General features: G+C 40.2%; 1 protein-coding gene across 1 annotated transcript; it reads right to left on the bottom strand.

The window, feature by feature from the left end:
- Nucleotides 1-3,927: 3,927 nt before the first annotated feature.
- On the bottom strand, nt 3,928-16,060 carry LOC100694923 (serine/threonine-protein kinase H1). Its single transcript, XM_005449097.4, has 3 exons — nt 15,458-16,060; nt 14,018-14,726; nt 3,928-5,127 (listed from the first exon to the last, which is right to left on the bottom strand). The coding sequence occupies exons 1-3, from the start codon at nt 15,736-15,738 to the stop codon at nt 4,729-4,731; spliced, it is 1,389 nt and encodes a 462-aa protein (XP_005449154.1). The 5' UTR covers nt 15,739-16,060; the 3' UTR covers nt 3,928-4,728.
- Between the last annotated feature and the right edge of the window lie 5,053 nt (nt 16,061-21,113).

Raw genomic sequence — 21,113 nt, 5'->3', positions numbered from 1 at the left:
CAATAAAAGCTAAACTGAAACAAGAAAATCCACTCTGGAAACTAACTGAAACGGAACTGAAATAAACCCCCCCAAAACAAACAAAAAAACCGCCAGAAAAACAAAAAACCAGAATGTAATTTAAAAAACAAAAACAAAAATCATAATTCAAACTCCCCTGCAACCCTGAATTTGATATGCATAATGAAATGGGTGGATAGATGGAAACAATGGCTGGTGGACAGAACAGGAAGTTTTGAGGCATACATATGTTTTTTTAACTGGATACCCTGCTTATATGTTCAAGTATAGATGGTAAATAAAAGATGGACGCAAGCTTTAGGGTCAGAAAAGTGCCATAAACCTGCATTTTTGGCAATGGCCAGCAGGGGGAGATACATCTGGTTGCAGAAAGGAAAAGGAAAATGACCTCTGAGTATTTTCCTGTTGAGTGTATGGTCTTAATTATGAAAGAGAAAAAAAAGAGATAAAGGAAGGTATGCTTTAGGGTTACTTTCTTATTTAGAGCCACAACTATTTGGAAACAGTTGGACTTTACATGGTGGGCATACTGGTGGCTAGTAGAGTTTATGAGCCAAACAAAAAATACTGTTGCCCCCAAAGGCTAAATGGGCTAACTAGCCACTGGGTTCCCTCATTCGTTGTGAGCTAATCCAGCGGTCCCCAACCATCGGTCCGTGAGTCTTTTGGTACCGGGCTGCAAGTTGAGGCTCAGGTGTGAAATTTGTGGTTTTTATCAGTTTTATCATTATTTTGTTATTGTTTTTATCATTAACTCGGTTTCTCTGGGTCTTTTCCCACGTGTTATGAATAAATCTTCTTTTTTTTGGTAGCGGTACTGGTTTTATTTTGTTGTATTTATCCGCGACACCTTAAAGGACGGTCCCCGAAAATACTGTCGGATATAAACCGGTCTGTGGTGCAAAAAAGGTTGAACCACTGAGCTAATGAACCTGGCTGTTTGCTGCAGCTTCATATTTAGCATTCAGACACACGAGAGGGAAGTCTATCCTCTCTCAACTGCCTGAGAATGAGTAGTGATTACAAAGACGAAAGATATCCTGGATATCTTTCTGTGAAGGCAACTAACATAAGTGTATTTCCTAAAATTTGATTCAAACCCATTTGCTTTTATCAATGTGACACACTGCAAAAAAAAAAAAAAAAAAAAAATTGCCCCACAGAAGTGAACGCACGTCCACCTGCTGTCCCATCGCGTCTGGAACTGCGCTGCATATAAAAGAGAGAGCAGCTCAGCCTGCAGCAGATGACAAGAGCAAGTTTTGACTGGCAAACAACTGGTGGGATCCGGGCTACAATCTAAATGAGAATTTCTGAGCGGCAAGAATAATGAGACAGTTTACTTTCATTGCATCCTCAATGAGAAAAGTATTGACCCACCTTGTGTTCCTGTGGCTTTGCATCTGCAGTACAATAACAGGACAACAGCAAATAGGATGCTCATCTGGAAGAAAAAAAGTAATTTACTGGCTAAAATGTTGACCATTCTTTCCTCTCAAATCATTAAGGCAGAGTGGAGTTGTAATTGCTGTTTAAGGAAAATAATCTCTGCACTGAGCAGCTTACAAAAGACTATGAATTTGACCTGTGGGTGTTTGATTTATACAATAGAAATAAAAGGCACTTACCTTGACTGATTTTACCGTGTGTAGACAAACGTGAAGGAGAGTAGGGGTGCCTTCCCTCTGGGGGAGGGACCAGATGGTTTCTTTATACACATCCTGTGCAAAACACGAGCTATGGGACTTTGCCACCTCTCCCTCCCTCTGTTATCCTCTTTCCTGTAGCAGCCACAAGTGGATCAACTGGCTTATGTTTCAGGGTCCTGAGCAGCAAATGATCTCTTCAAGTAAGGCCAAAGATAAAGAGAATAATTCCCCAGCTTTCTGCTGAGAAAAGCTGAAGAAAAGAAAAAGACACTTACTTGTCATACTTGTCCTCATATAGCACTGGGCTGGTGTTAGAGAGCACACGCTATCTCTTACAATCTTTGCAGTGCTCTGCTTTCTCGATTGTTTGGCCTTGCTGACCACAGCATGCGACTAAAGCCCCAAAAGATATTGACCCAGCAGCACACAAGCTAAATGAGTTTTGACGACACAGTTCTTGCTCAAAATACAGAAGCTCAGGACTTTCCTCCACTTGCAAGAGCAGATATTTTAAACCTCAAATCCAATGCTTTGAATTTGCAAGGTGGAGAAGTCAAAAAATAATCTATGTGAATGATAACGGTAGCTTTATTTGCATGCAACTGGTGGGAATAATGAATAATAGTATGGTTTTATCTCGCGCAGCAATAGCTGACTGATCACATAGCATCACAAGCTAAAATAATAGGGGGATTTTCTGCAGAGCTCTATTAAAGACAGCAGTAAATATGTATAGAAATTTCCTCGAGATCAAGCGGCTCTCACTGCCCACTCTAAACCTACTATAACAGCAAAAACAATGGAATTAGTCAGTGTGCAAAAATGAGCTGGCAAATACAAAGACGGGATAGTTAGTTTGCTTTCCCGTCTTAAAGATAAAGGATTAAACAAAAAGACCACTTTCCACTATTGCTGACTTCGTTTTGGTTTAATTCAATTCAAATTTCTTTATCAGCCCGTGAATGGAATTTTATTTGCAGAGTTTAAAACAGAAATCCATAACAAATTAGCTCATTCTCAAGCGTGCAGTCAAACTTTGCAAACAGTTCAGGAAAAAAAAAGGCAAAGAAAATGAAGTTTTCTCATAATATATGAAGTGATATGGTTCTAAGAGCAAAAAGTTACTGACTCATTTTAAAGCAAAATATAGAAAAGGCATCAAAGGACAGAGAAAGAAGACCACGCAGTGTTGGCTCAGGTCTTTTAAGGAGATTTTCTTTGCCCACCACCATCCTACTTGTATGCTGTTCTCTGTGTTTTTTTTTCTTTACTTCCAAATATCAACCGGCAGCTCTTCTGTTCTGCCCAAAGGGACATTGATCTCGGGTCACTGAGTATGGGCAGCCTTTGAGAGGCGAGTGTTAAGTGTCTGTGCTCCCTGCTGAAGAAATAATACAAAAACCTCTTCCAAATTACATCATAGTGTACATTTTTACGGCTTGGTAAAGCATCTTTTTGGCTGTATCCGTGAGAATGGAGCTGGGTGTATTTCCAAGTTGAACTCGTATTTTAGTGGCAACCTTAAGGTCCATTTATTAGCACTTTCTAAAGATTCCAGCTGCATCCCACGGCCATCTCTAAAATTTCATTATCAAGAGCAAAAATGATGTGACCTTGAAGTTAATTTTGCCCGACTGGTGTTTGGCCAAGATAGCTCAAGCTGATACTAAACAGTTTGTAGTATTTGTCAGCCGAAGGCCACGAGAAGGGATTGAGAGCATAGCATGGAACATCTTGTTAGTTAGCATTTTGTTAAAGATATTTACAAAAGTTAACAGTGTTATGACATTTTTGACCGTGTGAATAATATGAACAAGTTGAGTAAGCGCATTATTCTGTTACAAGAGACCACTGCCATTGGGGTGTGCCAGGGAGTCCAATGCTTGCCATTGTTTAGGCAGGGTGTACGTGTCAAATCAAAGGATTTCACACTGAAATGATCAATGTGTTTTGCTTCACTAGTCAGTGGTTTCAGTGTTGTGGCTAATTTGTATATGTGCATCAGTGGTTTCGAAAATAATCTAGATTTTTTTTTTTTTTACAACCATGGACTTGAATATTAAACTTTAATATAAAAACCATCTCATCTCTCTTGTGCTGTCTTTTTATTGCACTCTCTCACACTTACAACGCTTACAATTGTCAGAAACAATTTGAATCTATAGACAGTCCAAGCATTAGTTTTAAAAGATTTAACAACAAAAAGAAAATCCACCAGTTATAATGTCTGATAAATAAGACTGGACTTCACTGGCAATTATATTTGGCATCACACTTGCATTTTAATACAGCCTTTCCACGCCTTTCCCCTCCTGTAACATATTTGAATTTCAATTTAAAACTTCTCACTGGAAAATAACACATATTCTTAAGAAGGCTCTTTGCTGTTGTTTACAGCTCACACAAAGTATGCAGGAGAAGATGCAGCTCTTTATCCCAGGGCTTCGTTTTAACGTGATAGAGGCCTGCCACTGTATATATATGGGTTGTGCTTTCAGTGTTTCCACAGGACTGTGGGTGCTCCTATGTAGGAGGAATGAAAACAAAGGGAAAGACAAGAGCGCTGTCATACTTCCTTCTTTTTCCTCAAAATATGCTGTGTGGTGATGGGGGAGTTTAAATAATTTAAAAAAAATAGATCAAAGAGGAAACAGCAATATTTTATCATCCTGGCTATGATTATCTCCCATTGCTCAAATGATAAATTTTTAGGTTTTTAGAATGAACCTCTTCACAGGCAGGTGATGTCGTGACTCATAATGATCTAAATGAGACCTTGAATCCATTAGTCTGAGCTGTGTGAATAACCAGTGGCTGGAGATTTTGTGGAGGTGGACAGCTCTGTCTCTGTATTGGACAGAACCTCAGAATTAAAGCATATTCACCCACAAGAAACTAATGGAAGATGGAAATGAGCCTTTAGGGGAACCTGGGTTATTACTCTGGTAGAAAAACCTGACTTCAATCCAGCAAACTTTCTTGTCACAACACCTGTCCCAGGCACTTAGGCTCCCTGTGGTTCGTGAGCAGAGCTGGGGCAGCTGGTTCCATCCTTTCATTAGCCTTCTCGTGAATCTAATGCTTTAGTTGGATGATGCTGATGCTCCTTGTGCCCTCTGGCTCGAGGTTGTATGGCTCTCTGAGGCTGAATCAGTCCAGCTGCTCTTCCCTGCTGCTGCTGCTTCGGCTTTGTCTCTGGTGGCATTAGCCTTCCCAGACTGCTGGCATCAGTGGAGCTTGTGGTGGTGCTGCTGGGGCACCGGGAGGAGCTGCGTGATGCCCGCTGCCTGAGATTCTGTGAAATAGATCTATGGAGGTTCATCATGGAGGAGCTGGATGCCATGGTGACCACCCAGGGGTGGCGGACGGCTTGTTCGGCAGTGAGGCGGGTGGCCGGGTCCAACACTAGCAGGCGCAGAATGAAGTCCTTAGCCAAGTTGGACACTGAAGGCCAAGGCTGTGGATAGAACAAGCAGACTATTAACGCACTCACCCAAGAAGATGACAATTCAGCCTACTCAACCCCTCACACACACAGACACCCACAGCGCTCTAATAGCTGGGTATCTAGAAGAGGCGCCTGCACAGATTCCGAGCTGCTTCAAAGCGGGATGCAAGATTTCATTCTAACAAAGCATAAAACTATGATCCCTGAGCTCTGCAGGCCTAACAAGCAGAACTAAACTCAAAAGAAAGCTAAATGTCACTGGGCAAAAGGAAGCAGCAGTCTTGGCTGAATGAATACAAAGACTGGGAGGTAGGACAGCTCTGCTGCATGTGTGGGATTTTTTTGGGTGCACGTTTAATCTTAGCCTGCATTAGCTTCACAATAAAGGCAGCAAAGATGAGCTTCAGTGGAATCCATTGCAAATCATCCGCCTTGTCATGACCCAAGCTGACATTAAAGAGTGCTTTGAAATCGGCAAAGCCATCTTTGCAGGGTGAGAGAAGACATCAGAATCATTATCATAATTCAAATTCATTAAATTATTCATCACAGCCTTGGTTCTTAGTCAGGGAGTCAACTTTCTAGAGGCCTGCCTCGGGAAAGTGATGACCTTTGTGCTTCCATCAAATTTTAAATAAAAATATTATTGATACAGATTTTCAACTAGATTGATCTGGAATCAAAGCAAAAAGAAAAACAGGCAACTGGTTAATGTTGAATGGTCATAATCATTATGACTATTTTACAAAAATCCTTGATTACAACTAAACTAAGAAAACATACATAAAAAATATATTCAAAACAATAAAAACTTGACATAATAAAGCAATAATCTAAGTAAAAATGACAAAAGCAAACACAACGAAAGGTTGCTGTGCTTGATGTGACCAAGAAGTTTCACATTTAAAAGAAATTAACTTCTATAATTGTACAGATTTCAGATGGTTCCACTTGTCTGGCTTTTAGCAAATTAAATCCATTTTTTTTCTAATGTTGGCATTAAGAGACAGTTTTCATCTTAGAACCTGGTTCAGTGCCATACTGATTTAAAGTTTCACATATATGTGAAGCCAGAGATTTGACAAAACTCACTTATATGTTTTATTTAAAGCACAGTTTGTCATCAGGCCAAGCACATTTTTTTTTAAATTTTTTAATGAGAGGATATTTTCAGTATGAGAGTTTTCAGTATGTGTCCTGCTGAAAGTAGTGATGTTTACTTCTAAAGGCAGCATTTAGATTTGAGTTTAAATTAATTTAGGACTGAATTGTAGGAGTACAGTACCATTTGGGCCACAAAAGGAACTATCGTCTAAGAGTATCATTTAAAGATAGAGATGAATTGTAGTCCTTCTAAATTTTGGCACTTTTAAAAAAATGGCAACTAAAAGAGGTCCTAAAACAGAACCCTGTGGCACACCTTCGTTAACACTTATGTAACTAGAGTAATTACCAAACAAACTGCATGATTTTTCCATCAAATTTGGTTATTTCAGTTATTACTGAGTAGTAATGAGTACAATGAAAAGATCACTTTCTTAATCTCAGTTCTCTATTTCCATATTCAGCACAGTGAGCTCAAATATTTCTCTGGCATGTTTGTCTGAGGACAGAAAAAGCTAAACGCAGTGAAATCAGAGTGTAAAACTCTCCGCTTCTTTGCTCAACCTTGCTCAGACTAAATCTCACTCTTTAGGGAGGTCTCGCTCTCCATTTTAATCCTGAAATACATTTCTCTCTCCTTTTTTTTTGTCTCTGGCGGAGTAATGACAATTAATCAAGCATGAAATTGACAATCGCGAGACTGTTGCCGGTGAGAGGAATTCAAAGAAGTGGGGGACTTTCTTATTCTCACAGTGTAGTGACTGGGGGTGGGGTGGGGAGTGTGTGTAAGCACAGCACAGGGTGCTGAGCTGCCAGCAGAACGAGTCTTAAAAAAAAAGAAAAGCTTCTCAGTCAAACTTTCTTCTCACACTGTTGTTATTTCACACCTGAGAGGCAGGCAGAGTGACACCGTTTGATTGAGCTCCCACAACTAACAAGTCTGACTTTCCCCTTTATCTGGTGCTGGTGGTGATTTGGCGAGGCCTCTTATTACCTTGCCACGAAATATACACTTGATAGCAGCTGTGGCTAGCAGATGCCTTTTGTCCTTGATCTGAAATAACGGGAATACATACGTTTAGTGCCTGATGGCTATGTATGAGAAAAAAGCTGGAATTATGCAGTAAAAGTCTTTGATGCTGCTGTTGAGAGGTATCAAAAGTTTCCCTTCCTCTTGTACACCTAAAGAAGAAGAGACATAACTGAGTTGCCTCCTTGGAACCGAGCCTCCTTCAGGAAGTTTATCTCTCCCCCTTATTTTGAACATTTTTCACGTCAAAATACACAAAGGCTTTATTGCGTTTAGAGGAAGGGGGCGAGAGCTAGTGTTATACATCACTGCTGAGCTGAGAGCTAGCCAACGAGGGGAGAGAAAGAGAGGAGGGAGATGAGTGGAGTGCAGATACGGTATAAGCAGTGGAAAAACCTACAGGGCTTGGCTTATTGAGCAACATCTTGTTAGAGTGAATGAGAAGCTCCAGTGACTGTGTTTGCGCCACGCTACATCTTTACCTGACAAAGCTGTAATTGCAACAAATGAAGAAAACGCTAGAAGCTTGGATTGCGCTAATGTGATCAGGAGGATAACGCACTTTTGAGTAATGAGTGTTACCGGCTCGGCTCAGGCCGGCAACAAACAAAGGACAAGGTTCAATTTCCTGATCAGTTTATCTAATTGAACATGTAGTGGGGTGTTGACGTGTCAGGTGTCAGTGGTGCATGGTAAATGTTTGCAGGGTGCTGGACAGGGAGAAGCACAGTGATGCCCAGAGAGTGGACTAAAGGAGCAGGCTTTGTCACTCTCACCTCTCAGGTGCAACCATCCAGGCTCCTGCTGGGAGTAAAAAGGGAGAAGCAGCAAGAGCAGATCACATGAACGACTCCACGAGTGTCTGTCTCACAATTTACTGCAATCTGGCAGCCTTCCCTGAGCAAGAAAGCCAAGGTAAATATGCTTCATCATAATAAGTCCAAATAGAGAAGGTGGCCTGTTGCTAATTCAGGTGAAAGTCCCAGCTAACCCACAGTAATCAAAATATCAATACTCGGATGCAGGAGAGAGTGGGCTGTCATGTACAATAGACTGTGGCCAAGTGGAGGCTGGGGCTGTTCACACGGTGCTCACTAGGGGGCAGACTGGCCTAACCATTACCCCACTTGGCCTCCTGCTTGGAGATGTAGACATTTGGGCTGGGTCAGGAAAGTGTGTCTTCCATAACACAGCAGCAGCAGAATGCAGAGGAGGTTACCAGGCTACCTGGACAGAACTAATGCGAGGACTGCTGCTTTACATGCAAAAGACTGCCACACATTCACGCTCGCAGGCACACAAACAAAATACAGTCACACAGATGAGATGTCCCCGATTATGTGCAAAGGAAATTATTTGTCTTATACAGAGAGAAGGGACTAAGTGATAAGGCGTTCAAAGCCCTTGAGGCTACATCCGTTCCTTCTTCTGTCCTGCTTGTCCTCTGCCCCCTCCTCCTTTCCTCACTCACATCCTCCCTCACTCCCCTGCCATCAATCCCCGGCTCCCCCTTTTCCTCACGCTCACTACCGAGCAAACGCATCAGTGTGAGTTTGCACTACAGGTCCTCAGGCGAGGAGCTGCTGCACCTGTGAGTGGAGCGTGCATGGCACGTATGAATGTACCGTTTGTGTGTCTGCTGCAAGTGCAATAAAAGAAGGGGTGGGGGTTGCCAGTGAGACAAAGGGACCCAATTCGTGGGAAGGTGCCAGCAGCCTTCTGCATTTCCAATTCAGTCTCACCTTCGCCTCTCTCTTCAAACCTCCCCCATCCCACTCACATTTTCACGCAAAATTACACACATACATGTGCCCAAAGTCCCCGTTCAGCCTGAATAAAAACAAAAGGTTGCTGATACATTTGGAAAAATGTTTGTAATTGCAGCCCCTGTGTATTAATTTACATAGTGAGGAAGAGGAGAAAAACAGTTATGTCCATCTGTACCTGAAGTTAATTCTTTTTGCTACACTGCATCATTAAATACATATTTATACATGGTCTCCGATGGCTGCAGTCTGCTGTTAATGCATAAAACACCCCATGTGTTAACCTACACAATATAGTTGAAATGCATGTGGTTATACAGAAATATGCTAACTTACTTAACATGGCTTTGGGCTGAGTAGAGTGAAACTTTCAGACTTTAAAGTAATAACTCATTCCTGTAACACTGTAAGTGCAAACAATGCCCTCACTTATATTGAGTTATCTGCATTGAGTTTTTGCTTTAGAGTACAGCCTTGCATACTTGTTTGATTTAATAATTTGATCTGGTTTCATCTTCTGCATTGTTAACATTTAACTTTAAATCCTTAAGTTACCAGGGCAGGATTTTTGTTTCAGTTATTTTGCAGTCTGACTTTGAGTCTTGTGGTGATTGAGATTCTTGTTTTGATTAGTGCTCCTGGTCAGTGGTGTTGTTAGGGTTTGTGGACCTGTTATTGTGGAGAACAGAATTGGGATTTTTTTTTACTTCTTTTTTGCTTTTTAAATGATAAAATTTGCTAAAACCTAAGTTGGCCAAAATGCATTTAATTCAAACTGAAATTCTTTCAGTTCATGTGAATTATCCTCGTTAGTACTAAACACTCAAAATATTATTATTCACCCTTATTAAGCAGATAGGCATATTTTATGAGGCAGCAAGTATACATAATTTTGATGCATTTATTTATTTATTTCTTGTAAAGCCCAATAAACAAATTTGCGTTGATGTAACACTTCATAATGCAAAAGGGACTGATACGCTGGATAGGTAACAAAAATCTAATAAATGTACCGGGCTTGCTCTAATACAGCACTGCAGTTTTTCAGTAAATAAATAGCAGCGGGTATTTGGGTTTTAAACCATATCTTGATTTACCAGATGGTTTCCACTGTTTAATATTATCACTTGTTGTGTCAAATTGTACTAATTTACTGCATCTCTGCCATCTTGTTGAAGCAGAATGTGCACTGCCAGCAAATGTCTTCAAAGGCTGTCTTGGCATGCTGACTGCATCTGTGATCATACCAACTTTATTTTTAGTCCTTTTTTTCCTACTGACCACAGAAATCGAATTAATTATGTCTTCATTCCTTTCAACTGCTTTACTTTCAGTGTCTCGCTATGGCATTTGCTTTGCTCACACTGTTGCACCATACTGGGACACTTGATTGGAACGAGCCATTGTTCACGTTATTGGCAACACCTGCGCTCCAGTCTCTGTGGATGTGAAAATGCACAGATTGGATTGACATCCAATCACATTCACTTGTAACATCTCAAGTCAAGAAGATATCACTCCAGGCAAACCACCCCTGTTATTCAATAGTAGTACGCCGTAAGACATTGAGGATCCAGTCAGTCAGTGTTCCCCTTCTTGCTGCGAAAAGCACTGTGTACATTTTTTGGGAAGGGGGCAAAGTCCAATAGTTACTTTGTTTAATTGGTGGACATATCATTCCAACTGATGCGCTTCAAGTCAAGTTTAGTATGTGAAAGGAATTCCTGAGGCACCCAAAGAGAGGAACCCTTCTTAATGACACGAGGAGCCCTTGTGATGACAGACGTCCACGTTTTGTGGGTACTTGTCAACCTTCACTACATTATTATCACAGCGTGCGCACTTAACTGTGTTGTCACTCTGCTGGAGAGGGTGGATACTCGCACATGACAGAGAATAAGTGTCTTGTCAACATGGAAATGTGATTGATGGCTGATCTATCAAGCCCTGGACTGCTACTCAGCCATGTATGATGTCTTTATAATACCACTATATGAATTTACAGATTGATGCCTTGACTGCATCTCACTGAGATGTGAGAGACTGAGCGTACGGTCCTATAAATGTTGCTTTTAGCTTTAATGTCAAGAATTTTTCCTCACTAGCGTGGCCTACATATGAGCTATGTCGAAAACCACCGTGAAAAACATAAAATAGGCTCTTGCATAAAGTCTAGAAGGATTTTGCATTATTGTTCAGCTGGTGGTCAGTGCAGCGGTAAACACAGGGATAATAGTCCAGGGCCTATGTAAGGGAGCCTCTTGTATGCCAGACTAAAATGTCAGACTGCATCCCTAAGAATCAACCCAGGCTTAAAGCCCAGTGAATAATCCAGCGTTGTGTGTAATCAGCGTGAAAGAACAAGCCCGAACTCACTACTGAGCTTGACTGAATAGGCTGTTAAAAATACCCACTTCAGTTATATGACATAGGGAAGTGGGGAGAAAATCATGCAAGACCCCATTTCCCACCATTTCGAAGCATTCTCAAAGAACCAAACCAAGCGAGAAACTCAAAGACATCACAACAAACTTTCACATTTTCGTTCATGTGCTTTGCAATATTGCAGAGGAAGAGATGAAAACAAGGAGAGGTTCACCTTGTTACCACACTAGCACTGCAATGTGCTGAGCTGACTTTTTTTTCCTACTTATGTCAGGCAAGGATGGAAGGATGGTACTATTTCTGGTAGTTCTGATAGCGTAGTGATTAAGGTATGAATTATTATTGTGTGGTGAGTAGATGTAATGACCATATGTGAAGAAACGTTTTGCATAATTTCAGAGCATGCATATCATAAATAATGCCAGATTGTACTATAGGGAGAAGACCAGATGTCAAAATGAAAATCAGGGACTTAGTTAAAACTACATTTTTTTATGATTATGCTGGAAGCAGATTCACTTCATTGGATGAAGCCACAGCTGGCCAAAGAGTTGAAAATGAACAAATACGCATTTCTAATAGATGCTCAAGGTTACCTTGACAGTTTTCTTCAGCTTACTCCTGTTTTCAAGATTAAGATTTAATGCTTTATGACAACACAAACTGGGTTTTGGCCTAACAAAAGTACTGTTGGTAATTAAAAAGAGAGCGCAATGGCAAGATTGCTTGTAAGAGGTGAAACTTGGAGATTTTTGCAATTGAGCCTCCTGCATATGCATTCCTGGCAGTTTCTTTCTCAAGGCATAAAATATAGAAAGAGGAATATTTAAATCAAGCATGAAAACTCATGCAGGTGCAGGATTTTCACAGCCTGCACGATCAGATTTGAAGTGAAATAGCTGAAGAACTGAGAGAACAAAGGGATGACGACATGGACTTCGAACCCTATCTTGAAAATAATCATGCCTTAGATAGAGATCAAACACAGTTTTCCCTAATAAAGTTTTATTACAGTCAAATTAAACTGTTAAATTTTCAGGACCATGGACAGCGCTCAGCACTTTCACCATAATCTCATGAGTTGTCCTCTAACACAACCTGCACAAATTCAACTACATGCACTTTGTGTATCTGTGCTCTATATGTCATGGATTGTCAGACACACACACACACACACACACACACAAGATTCCCCATGAAAGGTGCAAAAAATAATAATAAAAAAAAGGTGTTGACAGTACAGAAATAAACTTTTGTTAATCAGGCATTTCCTGTTAGTTTTTTCCCTTGAAGTGATCTAAGTTGTTTTAATAGAATAGAGCTACAGAACCAATGTCAAAAAATATTTGCATGGTTTGCAGTCCCACATTAGAGCCTGTCAATTACTGAAGAATGTTTTCATTATAATGATTCTTTGCCACATTAGGCCTAGATTTAACATATACATGCATGACCTAGATTTATATGCTTTTCTGGTTGCAATTAACAAGCTGTGCCTGTCCTGTTAAGAAATTACCTGCAGCTGAATCTCATCACTCAGTTTGTGATCATGCTCCAAATTGAATGGCTCTTGGGAGATTAGGCATGTTATATTGAAATAAACCGACTGTGCCTGTGTTTAGAAACCAGTGCAACATGTAGATCACAAATAAAAGTTACCACAGCACTATTTGGGAAGTATAAAAGAAGTATAAAACTTGATCATAATTTTGCATTCCTTAAACTAAGCAATCACTATGCTAGCAACAAGCTACAGCATGTTAACAGTCACTTTAAACAGACAGTTTTGTTGAGTGTTGTTAGAGTTCAGCATATGAATACCACTCTTAGTGGGGGGAAAAGTCACCTCACAATATAAAATGCAAAGAAAACACATTTAACTGTATAAAAATATGATTTCAGTATGGAATTATTTTAGCACTCTACCTAGTTAGCTGCTAAAAGGCTAATATTAGCTATGTGCTAGCAACCTATACTGGATTGACCTAAGGCACTTCGAAACATATTAATGTTAATAATACTATAGCTTTTAAATCATCCACATTCTACACCAACACAAGTGACATACTACTTCTATAAATTGGTTTAGGTTAACTTGCAGAAACAAAATAGCCTGATATTGAAATTTGGATACTTATCAGTAAGTAAGTCGGGCTACAGATTTTTAAGATGCCACAGTTTTCCATTTTCACCTGGTCCTTATGGCTGATATCCACTTGTGTGTCATTAAAGGGTTAGTTTTTCAGTTCAGCCTACAAATTACATCTGTGGACTATTTTTCCTGCTCATAGTTTCTCTAACAACATTGCCATTTTGTGTATTTTTCATTTCATGATTAGCAGAAAAACATCAAGAAGCAGGCACATTTACCCCCAAAAACTTAATAGAAAGACACAAATTCTTCTTGAATCTGCTGTGGGTGGCACTTAAATCCACTCTGTCTTCATATTTCCTTTATTCTGGTCAAAGAGTTTTAGCAGTAGCAGAATGTGCTTAGGGTGAAAAATTTTCTCATTTAGTTTATTAAATCCTCCAGAACCTCTATTTGCTATCCAAAATTACTTACTAAACATAACTGAACTTTAATCTGCAACAAAAAGTTCAGTAAACTTACGTTTCCACGGAAGCTATATTTTCCTCTCACAATGGATCTGTAGAGCCGTGAGCGGCTGTCATCCTCAAACGGCACGGTTCCACTCAGCAAAATGTAGGCAATTACCCCCAAAGCCCACATGTCCACTGCACAGGAATAAGGTCTCCTCAGCAAAACTTCAGGAGCCATGTACTCAGGTGTTCCACAAGTGGTCCTCAAAGACCATGACTCTCCAGTTTCCTCATTGCTGCGTTCAGAAACCTCACACCCTGTGAGTGTGCTGGCAAAAGCAGACAATCCAAAGTCGGTCACCAACAATCTGGAGTCTGCTCCGGGGTGGTAGTACAGAAGATTCTCAGGCTTCAAGTCTCTATGGGTGATTCCCAGGTTGTGCAGGTATGCCAACGCAGCCAGTATCATCTGGATGGCCTGGGTAGCATCTCGCTCAGTGAAGTGGCCCCTGCTGACAACACGGTCCAAAAGTTCCCCTCCTGTCGCCAGTTCCAATACCATGTAAACACGCTGTGGAAACTGGAACACCTCAACCAGCTGAATGACATTAGCATGGCTCACCCGCTGCAGCACTGCCAGTTCAGAATCACACACCTCACGACCCTCTGGGGCCTCTACCTCCATCATTTTTATGGCAAAGGGCTGGTGAGTTGCCCTGTGCTCCACACGCACAACACGACTGAAGCTTCCACGACCAATCAGGGCTTTGATGTCATACCTGACAGGGCAGAAGGGGAATGGTGACTCATTACAGCATAACTATCTCATGATACACTGCTGCAAAGCACTAAATGTCTCTCCCTGCAGCTGCAGTCCTGATGTATGGGAATATATCTTTTGCACTATGCTATACAGCATGCAAAGTCGATCAAACCAATACATATGATCCTGATTTAGATCGCCAATAAACAAGGCAATACTTTATGCAAACTTTGAATTATGGGATGATGAGCAATACACATGCTTCCCCTTAAAAAGACATCAGTTTTGTTCCTTTAATTGTTTCTAGGCCGTTATCTGACAAGTACAGGAAGGCGGTGTTCCGGCATTAAAATCCCCAGGGATCTCAAATGACTGTCTACCATTATTGCAGGATGTTGGGTTGGAAAGAATGAGAAAGAGGAATGTTAAAAGGCTCCTATGAGCACTGCAAATGTAGGCTTTTCCACTTATGTTTGGGTGTAAATTGCTATTGCCAAATAGTGTACTGGCCTCAAGATTAGTGGATAAAAGCCATTCTATCAGTTGCCACTTTCCTGGATTTTGAGAGGCCTAAATTTCAACCATCCACCATGTTATAATTGAATCTTGATTTTTTTTTTTCCAGTACAAGATTGTCAGATTTAAATATCATGAATGTACAAAATACAATTTCCAGCAAGCATAGCAGGTAAAATACTGGCTGCTTTAAAAACAGTTTGAATAATTATTCAAACTGTGAACACTTACCGTGCTGTGACGCGTGGCTCAAACTTGTCCTTATACCTGGGAACCTTGTTCCATTCTTGTCTTTGTTTGATTTGCTGTTTGCTGCTTGATCCTAGGTGAGGATTATCAACACTGGTAGAAAACCATGGACTTTTTTGCTTCTTCTTTTGTTTTTTTGGCTCATCATCATCCTCATGTCCTTTACTGAAAGCTACTAGTGACTGCACCACACTTACATAGCTTTTCTTAGATGCCTCAGGCAGCACCTTACTGTTCCCACAACCCATTTCTAAGACCAACATTTACCATGGAGGGAGCCGAGATTCCCCTTCATCTGCTGTGAACTGAAAGTGGCCTGAAAATAACCAAACCCCCCAAACTACCTGGTTGAGGTGTGTACACAGCAAAAGTAAAACTCCACCTTCCCACTAAGTTTGAATTTGTCAGGTGTGTGAAGTGATTCTTTCAGTCACTTGTGGTAGAAATGTCACGTAAACAGCAGTTGTTTTGAAGCTATTGTCACTCCTTGTAGATTGTTGCTATACTGCCACAGTAGCAGGAAAAGGAGTCAGGACTCCTGTCACTAGGCAACATAACACTGTAACCGAGAAAAAACATAAAACTGGAAACAAAGAGAACGAATTCTTCTCCAAATTAAAGATATAACTAAATAAATACTCTTTCTACATGCAGGTATGTGAGTGCAGGGAGTTAAATATTGCTGATGAGGCATTTCTTTTGATTTTAAATAAATTTAGCATGGGAGTCTAAGGAGACCCAGCCTCAGGTGGCAGTTGTGACTGCATTTTTTTGGGTGGGCAGGGGTGTCGCTTGAGGTTTCTCTTTGCTTGTTGGTCACAGTAGTTGTGACTAACAAGTCATAAATCATACCTTGATTTACAACATGTTTTATTCTGTGGGATCATTTAAAAGCTGACATCTAAGGAACTGGAAGTCCTTTTATAGCAAGGGAGTCGCCCCCTGCTGGATTAACTTTGGGGTTATTTCCATTTAAAAGAATATCTCTCTCTCTCTCCCCCTCTCTCTCTCTCAATACATATATATATATATATATATATGTATATATATATATATATATATATATATATATATATATATATATATATATATATATGTATATGTGCTCCAGCCTTTAGATTGTAGATGTATGATTCCTGCCTGGATTACAAAGTGGACGGTGAATTTTGCTCTACTTCTATGTGCCCCACATTTGTATATTGTATATTTCAGAGGCCTACTATAGTTAACTGGAGTAACTGCAGTTTTCAGATTAAAGTGGTTCTTTTTATTTTAGACTACACTTTCACACAGTGAAAAAAGTGGTGGATTTTAAAGCACCAGAGGCCAGCATAACAATCATATTTGTGAGTACCAGAGTGCCAAAAATACTGGACTCCCAAAATGCAGCTCAATAGCACCCTGATGACATCATCAGGTTTATTCTTTCCAGCTCTGAAAAACTCACTTCAGAGCTACAGGAAACATTATCCAAAATCCTGGGCCCCATTGAACTTCATGCGTAAAAATCAACGGTGGCATGGTGGTGCATTGGTTAGCACAGCAAGAATTTCATGGGCTCAGATCTTCCTGGGGGCTTTCTGTGAGCAGTTGGCATGTTCTTCCTGTGTCTGTATATTTATCTATTTTTTGTCTCTGGGTGCACTGATTTCCTTTCACAGCCCAAAGATATACTTTAAGGTTAACCGGTGAGTCTAAAATGTCTATAGGTATAGATTTGAGTAGGTGACATGTTGTATGAATGTGGTCTGTGGTGTAAAAGCACTGTGAGAGGTAAGTAAGAGCTGAAAACTGCTACATAAATACCAGTCTATTTTTAAAAAAAATGGGGGTTTACAATACACAGATGCAATACAGGATTCCAGGATTCCTGCTACATTTCTAACCCCTACTTTTGTGTCTTTTCGTGTCAGAAACCAATGCAAAATGTATGTTCACTGTATTGTTTGATTGTTAAGCACAGTCTGTCTTCCAGTGTCCCTGTCAAGCCTGTGAGAAGCGCTAAGCTACTTTTTTCTATTTTCTGCATTATGCTGTGCTGCTGTCATCATATGTTCATAATCTTCAGAGAATGGAACGGGGAAGGCGGGGAAAAACAAAAAAACATACAGCCTCCTCCATGCCCGCCTTTGCCCAGGACATTGTTTCGAGGAGCTAAACCTTGAAGAAACTGAAGACGACAGGAGGAGATGCACATATTTATTCATGCAAGGCTGCTGAGCAGAGGCAAGAGATCACAAATGGGGGGAGAAGCTCCCTTTTACCACAAGCACGCTGTACATCGAGTTTAAATTATTCTTTTTCACTTGAGCGGCACAGAAATAATGTGCTTATGAGGCCTGTATAATGAGTTCATGTTTATGAATAAATTGTGCATGAAGTTTGCATGCTCATGAACATTTGAAGCTCGCAGAACAAAGTAAAACATATTTATAGAAAGATATCCATAACTTCTAGACACTTCTTTTATGATACTTGAAAAGGTTATTTTGGGTTTTGTGACATTTCTATGGCAACATTATTTTAATCAGTTGTCTGTGGTATTGTCAGATATATATTTTTCATAACTTTTCTGTAGGTAGTGCTTTGCAACTGGAATATATATATATATATATTTTTTTTACAATTGTCTTTTTAAGTCCATTAAGTGGATCTATGTTACTCTGGGTAGACGGAGCAAACTTAAACACCACCCTTTTGGTACATTTTTTTCCCCTGGACACTGGATGATGGATGTGGTTGAATAGTCAATTTTGCTCTGAAATTCTCCCAACTGAGAGTATTGAGCAAGAATGATCTGAGAAGCTGTCATAACAACAACTGTCCAAGTTCTCAAAGTCTAAGGAAAGGTGCTTCAGTGCTTCCCTTATTACCTCCTTTAGTGAAAGATTTGCTTGATCCTCCTTTATGAAAGGAAAGACGATTATTCATCTGTTCTTGGAATCGACTGACACAACCCATACATCAGGTTTTATGTTAATCATGTAAATGTTAATTAGAAGTGCATTTTCCATTTCATATCAGAGTTGCTGATCCGAGTGCTAAAAACACAGCTGAACTGTGAACAATTCGCTGCTGTAATACAATCTTCTTGTCATGGTGTTGCTCCTTTAAATCAAGATTACGAGTTACATTAACTATATCAAAGTGTGGTTAAGGTTTGCATTAAAAAAAAGGTGAAATCAATTTTTACTTTGTCTTAGCTTCAGTCTCAGAAATTCTCTCCAGCAGAAAAAACAATATTTTTTTTTTCTCTTCATTTTATAGGTGGTATATTGCCTTTTCTTTAAAAGATGTATTTTTTTCCTCAGGGCTTCTCCTTAATATGACTTAGATGAAAAAAACCCAACACTTTGAGGGGACGTAAGATGCACATTTTGTTGTCCATTTTTGTTGTCGAAGTTGTTTGAATGATGCACAGTTTGTACTATGTATGCCAAGAAAATATCAGCCACATCATTACACCAGCAGAAATATCCTGAACAAGTGACACAAGGCAGGATGGATCCAAGTGTTCGTGTTGTTGACGTGACGTTATGACCCTGCCATCTGAAATGTTTTCCAATCTTCTATTGTCCAATTTTAATAAGGCTGTATGAGTTGTTTCCTGTGTTTCCTGTTCATTTCTGACAGGAGTTCCACCAAGTGTGGTCTTCTGCTGCTGCAGCTCATCGCATGTTGTGCGTTTAGACAATCTTTTCTGCATACATTGGCTGTAATAAGAGGTGTAATGATACCATTCAGATGCTCAGTTTGAACCAGGTCTACAGGCCTAAATGTTGACTGATTAATCAGATATTTTCATTAAGAGGTTTACCTAACAAACTGGCTAATCAGTGTATATAACTGGTTGTTTTAATTTTTTTCCACTCTATACCAATACTAAAAAGTTATCTGTATATATTTTACAGTGATGCTGATGAAGACCCCCAAGCTGAAATGCGATGGTCAAGTTTTTTCTGTAGCTTTAATTTCATCATATCCTCCTTTTCTCTGTGTTTGGAAGTAAGCAGAGTTGTGCCACAGCCTCTGTACTCTGTTTCTACAGCTTTGTAAAGAATTTTACCCTCTTGCCAGTTTCTCTGTCTTTCATTTCTTTTATTTTCTTGTATTTATTAAAAATGTGCATCACTGTTGCTTTGTGAGGAAAAAAAAATCATTTCCTGTGGGCCACCAAGCTTATTCCCATAAAAAGGTCTACAGCATGGCACGTATGTACATATATATATTTATAAAATCAAATCAAAGAAAAACAGTAAATGGAAATGCTTTCAGGATATGAGCGAGGTTTAGCCCCTATTGCGTAATATTTGTTTTGCATTATGAGGGATGGAAATGTTTATTTATATGAAAATGTCAAAGACGCTATTATGCATCAATATGTCTTTTCAGAGGTGTAAATTGTGTTGTCACTGGACAGAATATAAGGCTGCATCATCAGATGTTTGTCTGCTGCTATTTTTTTTCCAGAGGAGCCAAAGGGGATTCTGGGCCTATCAGTCTGTCACACACTGTCTATCCCTTCTCAAAGGACTGTACACACACATATACCCCACGCCTCCTCCATATACAGACACACAGAGCCAGCAGAGGATAGACATCACATCAGCACTGAGGTGGTAAATCGCCCTTCAGAAGCCTTCCTCAAGGGAGTCAGCAGTTCAGCGTTTATCGAACCACTATCTGATTACTAAAAGGCTGTCCTTGGTTATAAATGAACCCGCAACATGTGTGTGGTATTGGTAATACTGGAGCCTTGGGAATAAAAAAAACATTATGGGTTGAAGTGAATCGGTTTAAGTCAGAGGAGCGGTCAGAGCACAGCTGCCACTTGCCAGTCAGTTCATTACTGTTGTTATTGTAGTCGGAGGATGCGATACCTGCGTGTGAGAGGAGTGGACTGATGCTAGAACAAACTAAAAGCTGTGTACTCAAGAGGTTTAAGCATAGGTGAACGAAACGCTGCAAAAGAGCAGGTGTTCCTAGGCTGAGAGTGGGAAAAAAATGGGTTTGAAAAAAACAACAACTAGAAAATAGTTCAATGAATACTTGAACTTTGAAAATGTATGCTAAGGTGGGCGAGACAGCATGGAGCCTATTCTGGTGTGTACTTGAGATGACAACTAGCAAGGATGATTGGAAACAGCATGTTTAAAAAAAGCTGGACCTCCCAGAGGTTGCATAATTCTTTCTTTCCTTACATTGCCTCGACTATAATTCAGTATGAAAACTACACTCAAATGCATGTGGTCTGGGCATGTTTTCCATGGTTTGGTTAGGCCCCTCGGCTCTAATTAGGAGAAATTTTAATGCTTCAGCATTCAGTGATATTATAGAGAAGAGTGTGCTTCCAGCAGTAGTTTGTGCTCGACCCTTTCCTTTTTCACCTTGGCAATCCCCCCCGCCACCCTACCCCATCCCACCCGACAAACTGGCACAAAGCCAGGTCTATAAAGAAATACTTCTCCCAGTTTGATTTAGAAGATCCTAACTGGCCTACACAGAGCCCTGACCTAAAACACCATCCAACAGCTTTGGGATAAATTGGAACTCAGACTGCGAGTCAGACCTTATCACCATCAGTAGCCAGCTTCAGTAATGCCTTTGTGCTGAATAGGAGCCAGTCTTTAAAGCCAGG

The sequence above is a fragment of the Oreochromis niloticus genome, linkage group LG9 (genome assembly GCF_001858045.2).
Source record: "Oreochromis niloticus isolate F11D_XX linkage group LG9, O_niloticus_UMD_NMBU, whole genome shotgun sequence".
NCBI classification, from domain to species: Eukaryota; Metazoa; Chordata; class Actinopteri; order Cichliformes; family Cichlidae; genus Oreochromis; species Oreochromis niloticus.
Note: the sequence above shows the minus strand (reverse complement) of the source record. Positions and strands in the feature narration are given on the sequence as shown.

Excerpts from the sequence above, each read along its gene's own strand:
- LOC100694923 (XM_005449097.4), bottom strand. The coding sequence starts at position 15,738 with ATGTTGGTCTTAGAAATGGGTTGTGGGAACAGTAAGGTGCTGCCTGAG. Across the intron at positions 14,727-15,457 it reads GAGCCACGCGTCACAGCACG|GTATGACATCAAAGCCCTGA; the intron begins GTAAGTGTTCAC and ends CTGCCCTGTCAG. Across the intron at positions 5,128-14,017 it reads AATATAGCTTCCGTGGAAAC|CCTTGGCCTTCAGTGTCCAA; the intron begins GTAAGTTTACTG and ends TTCTATCCACAG.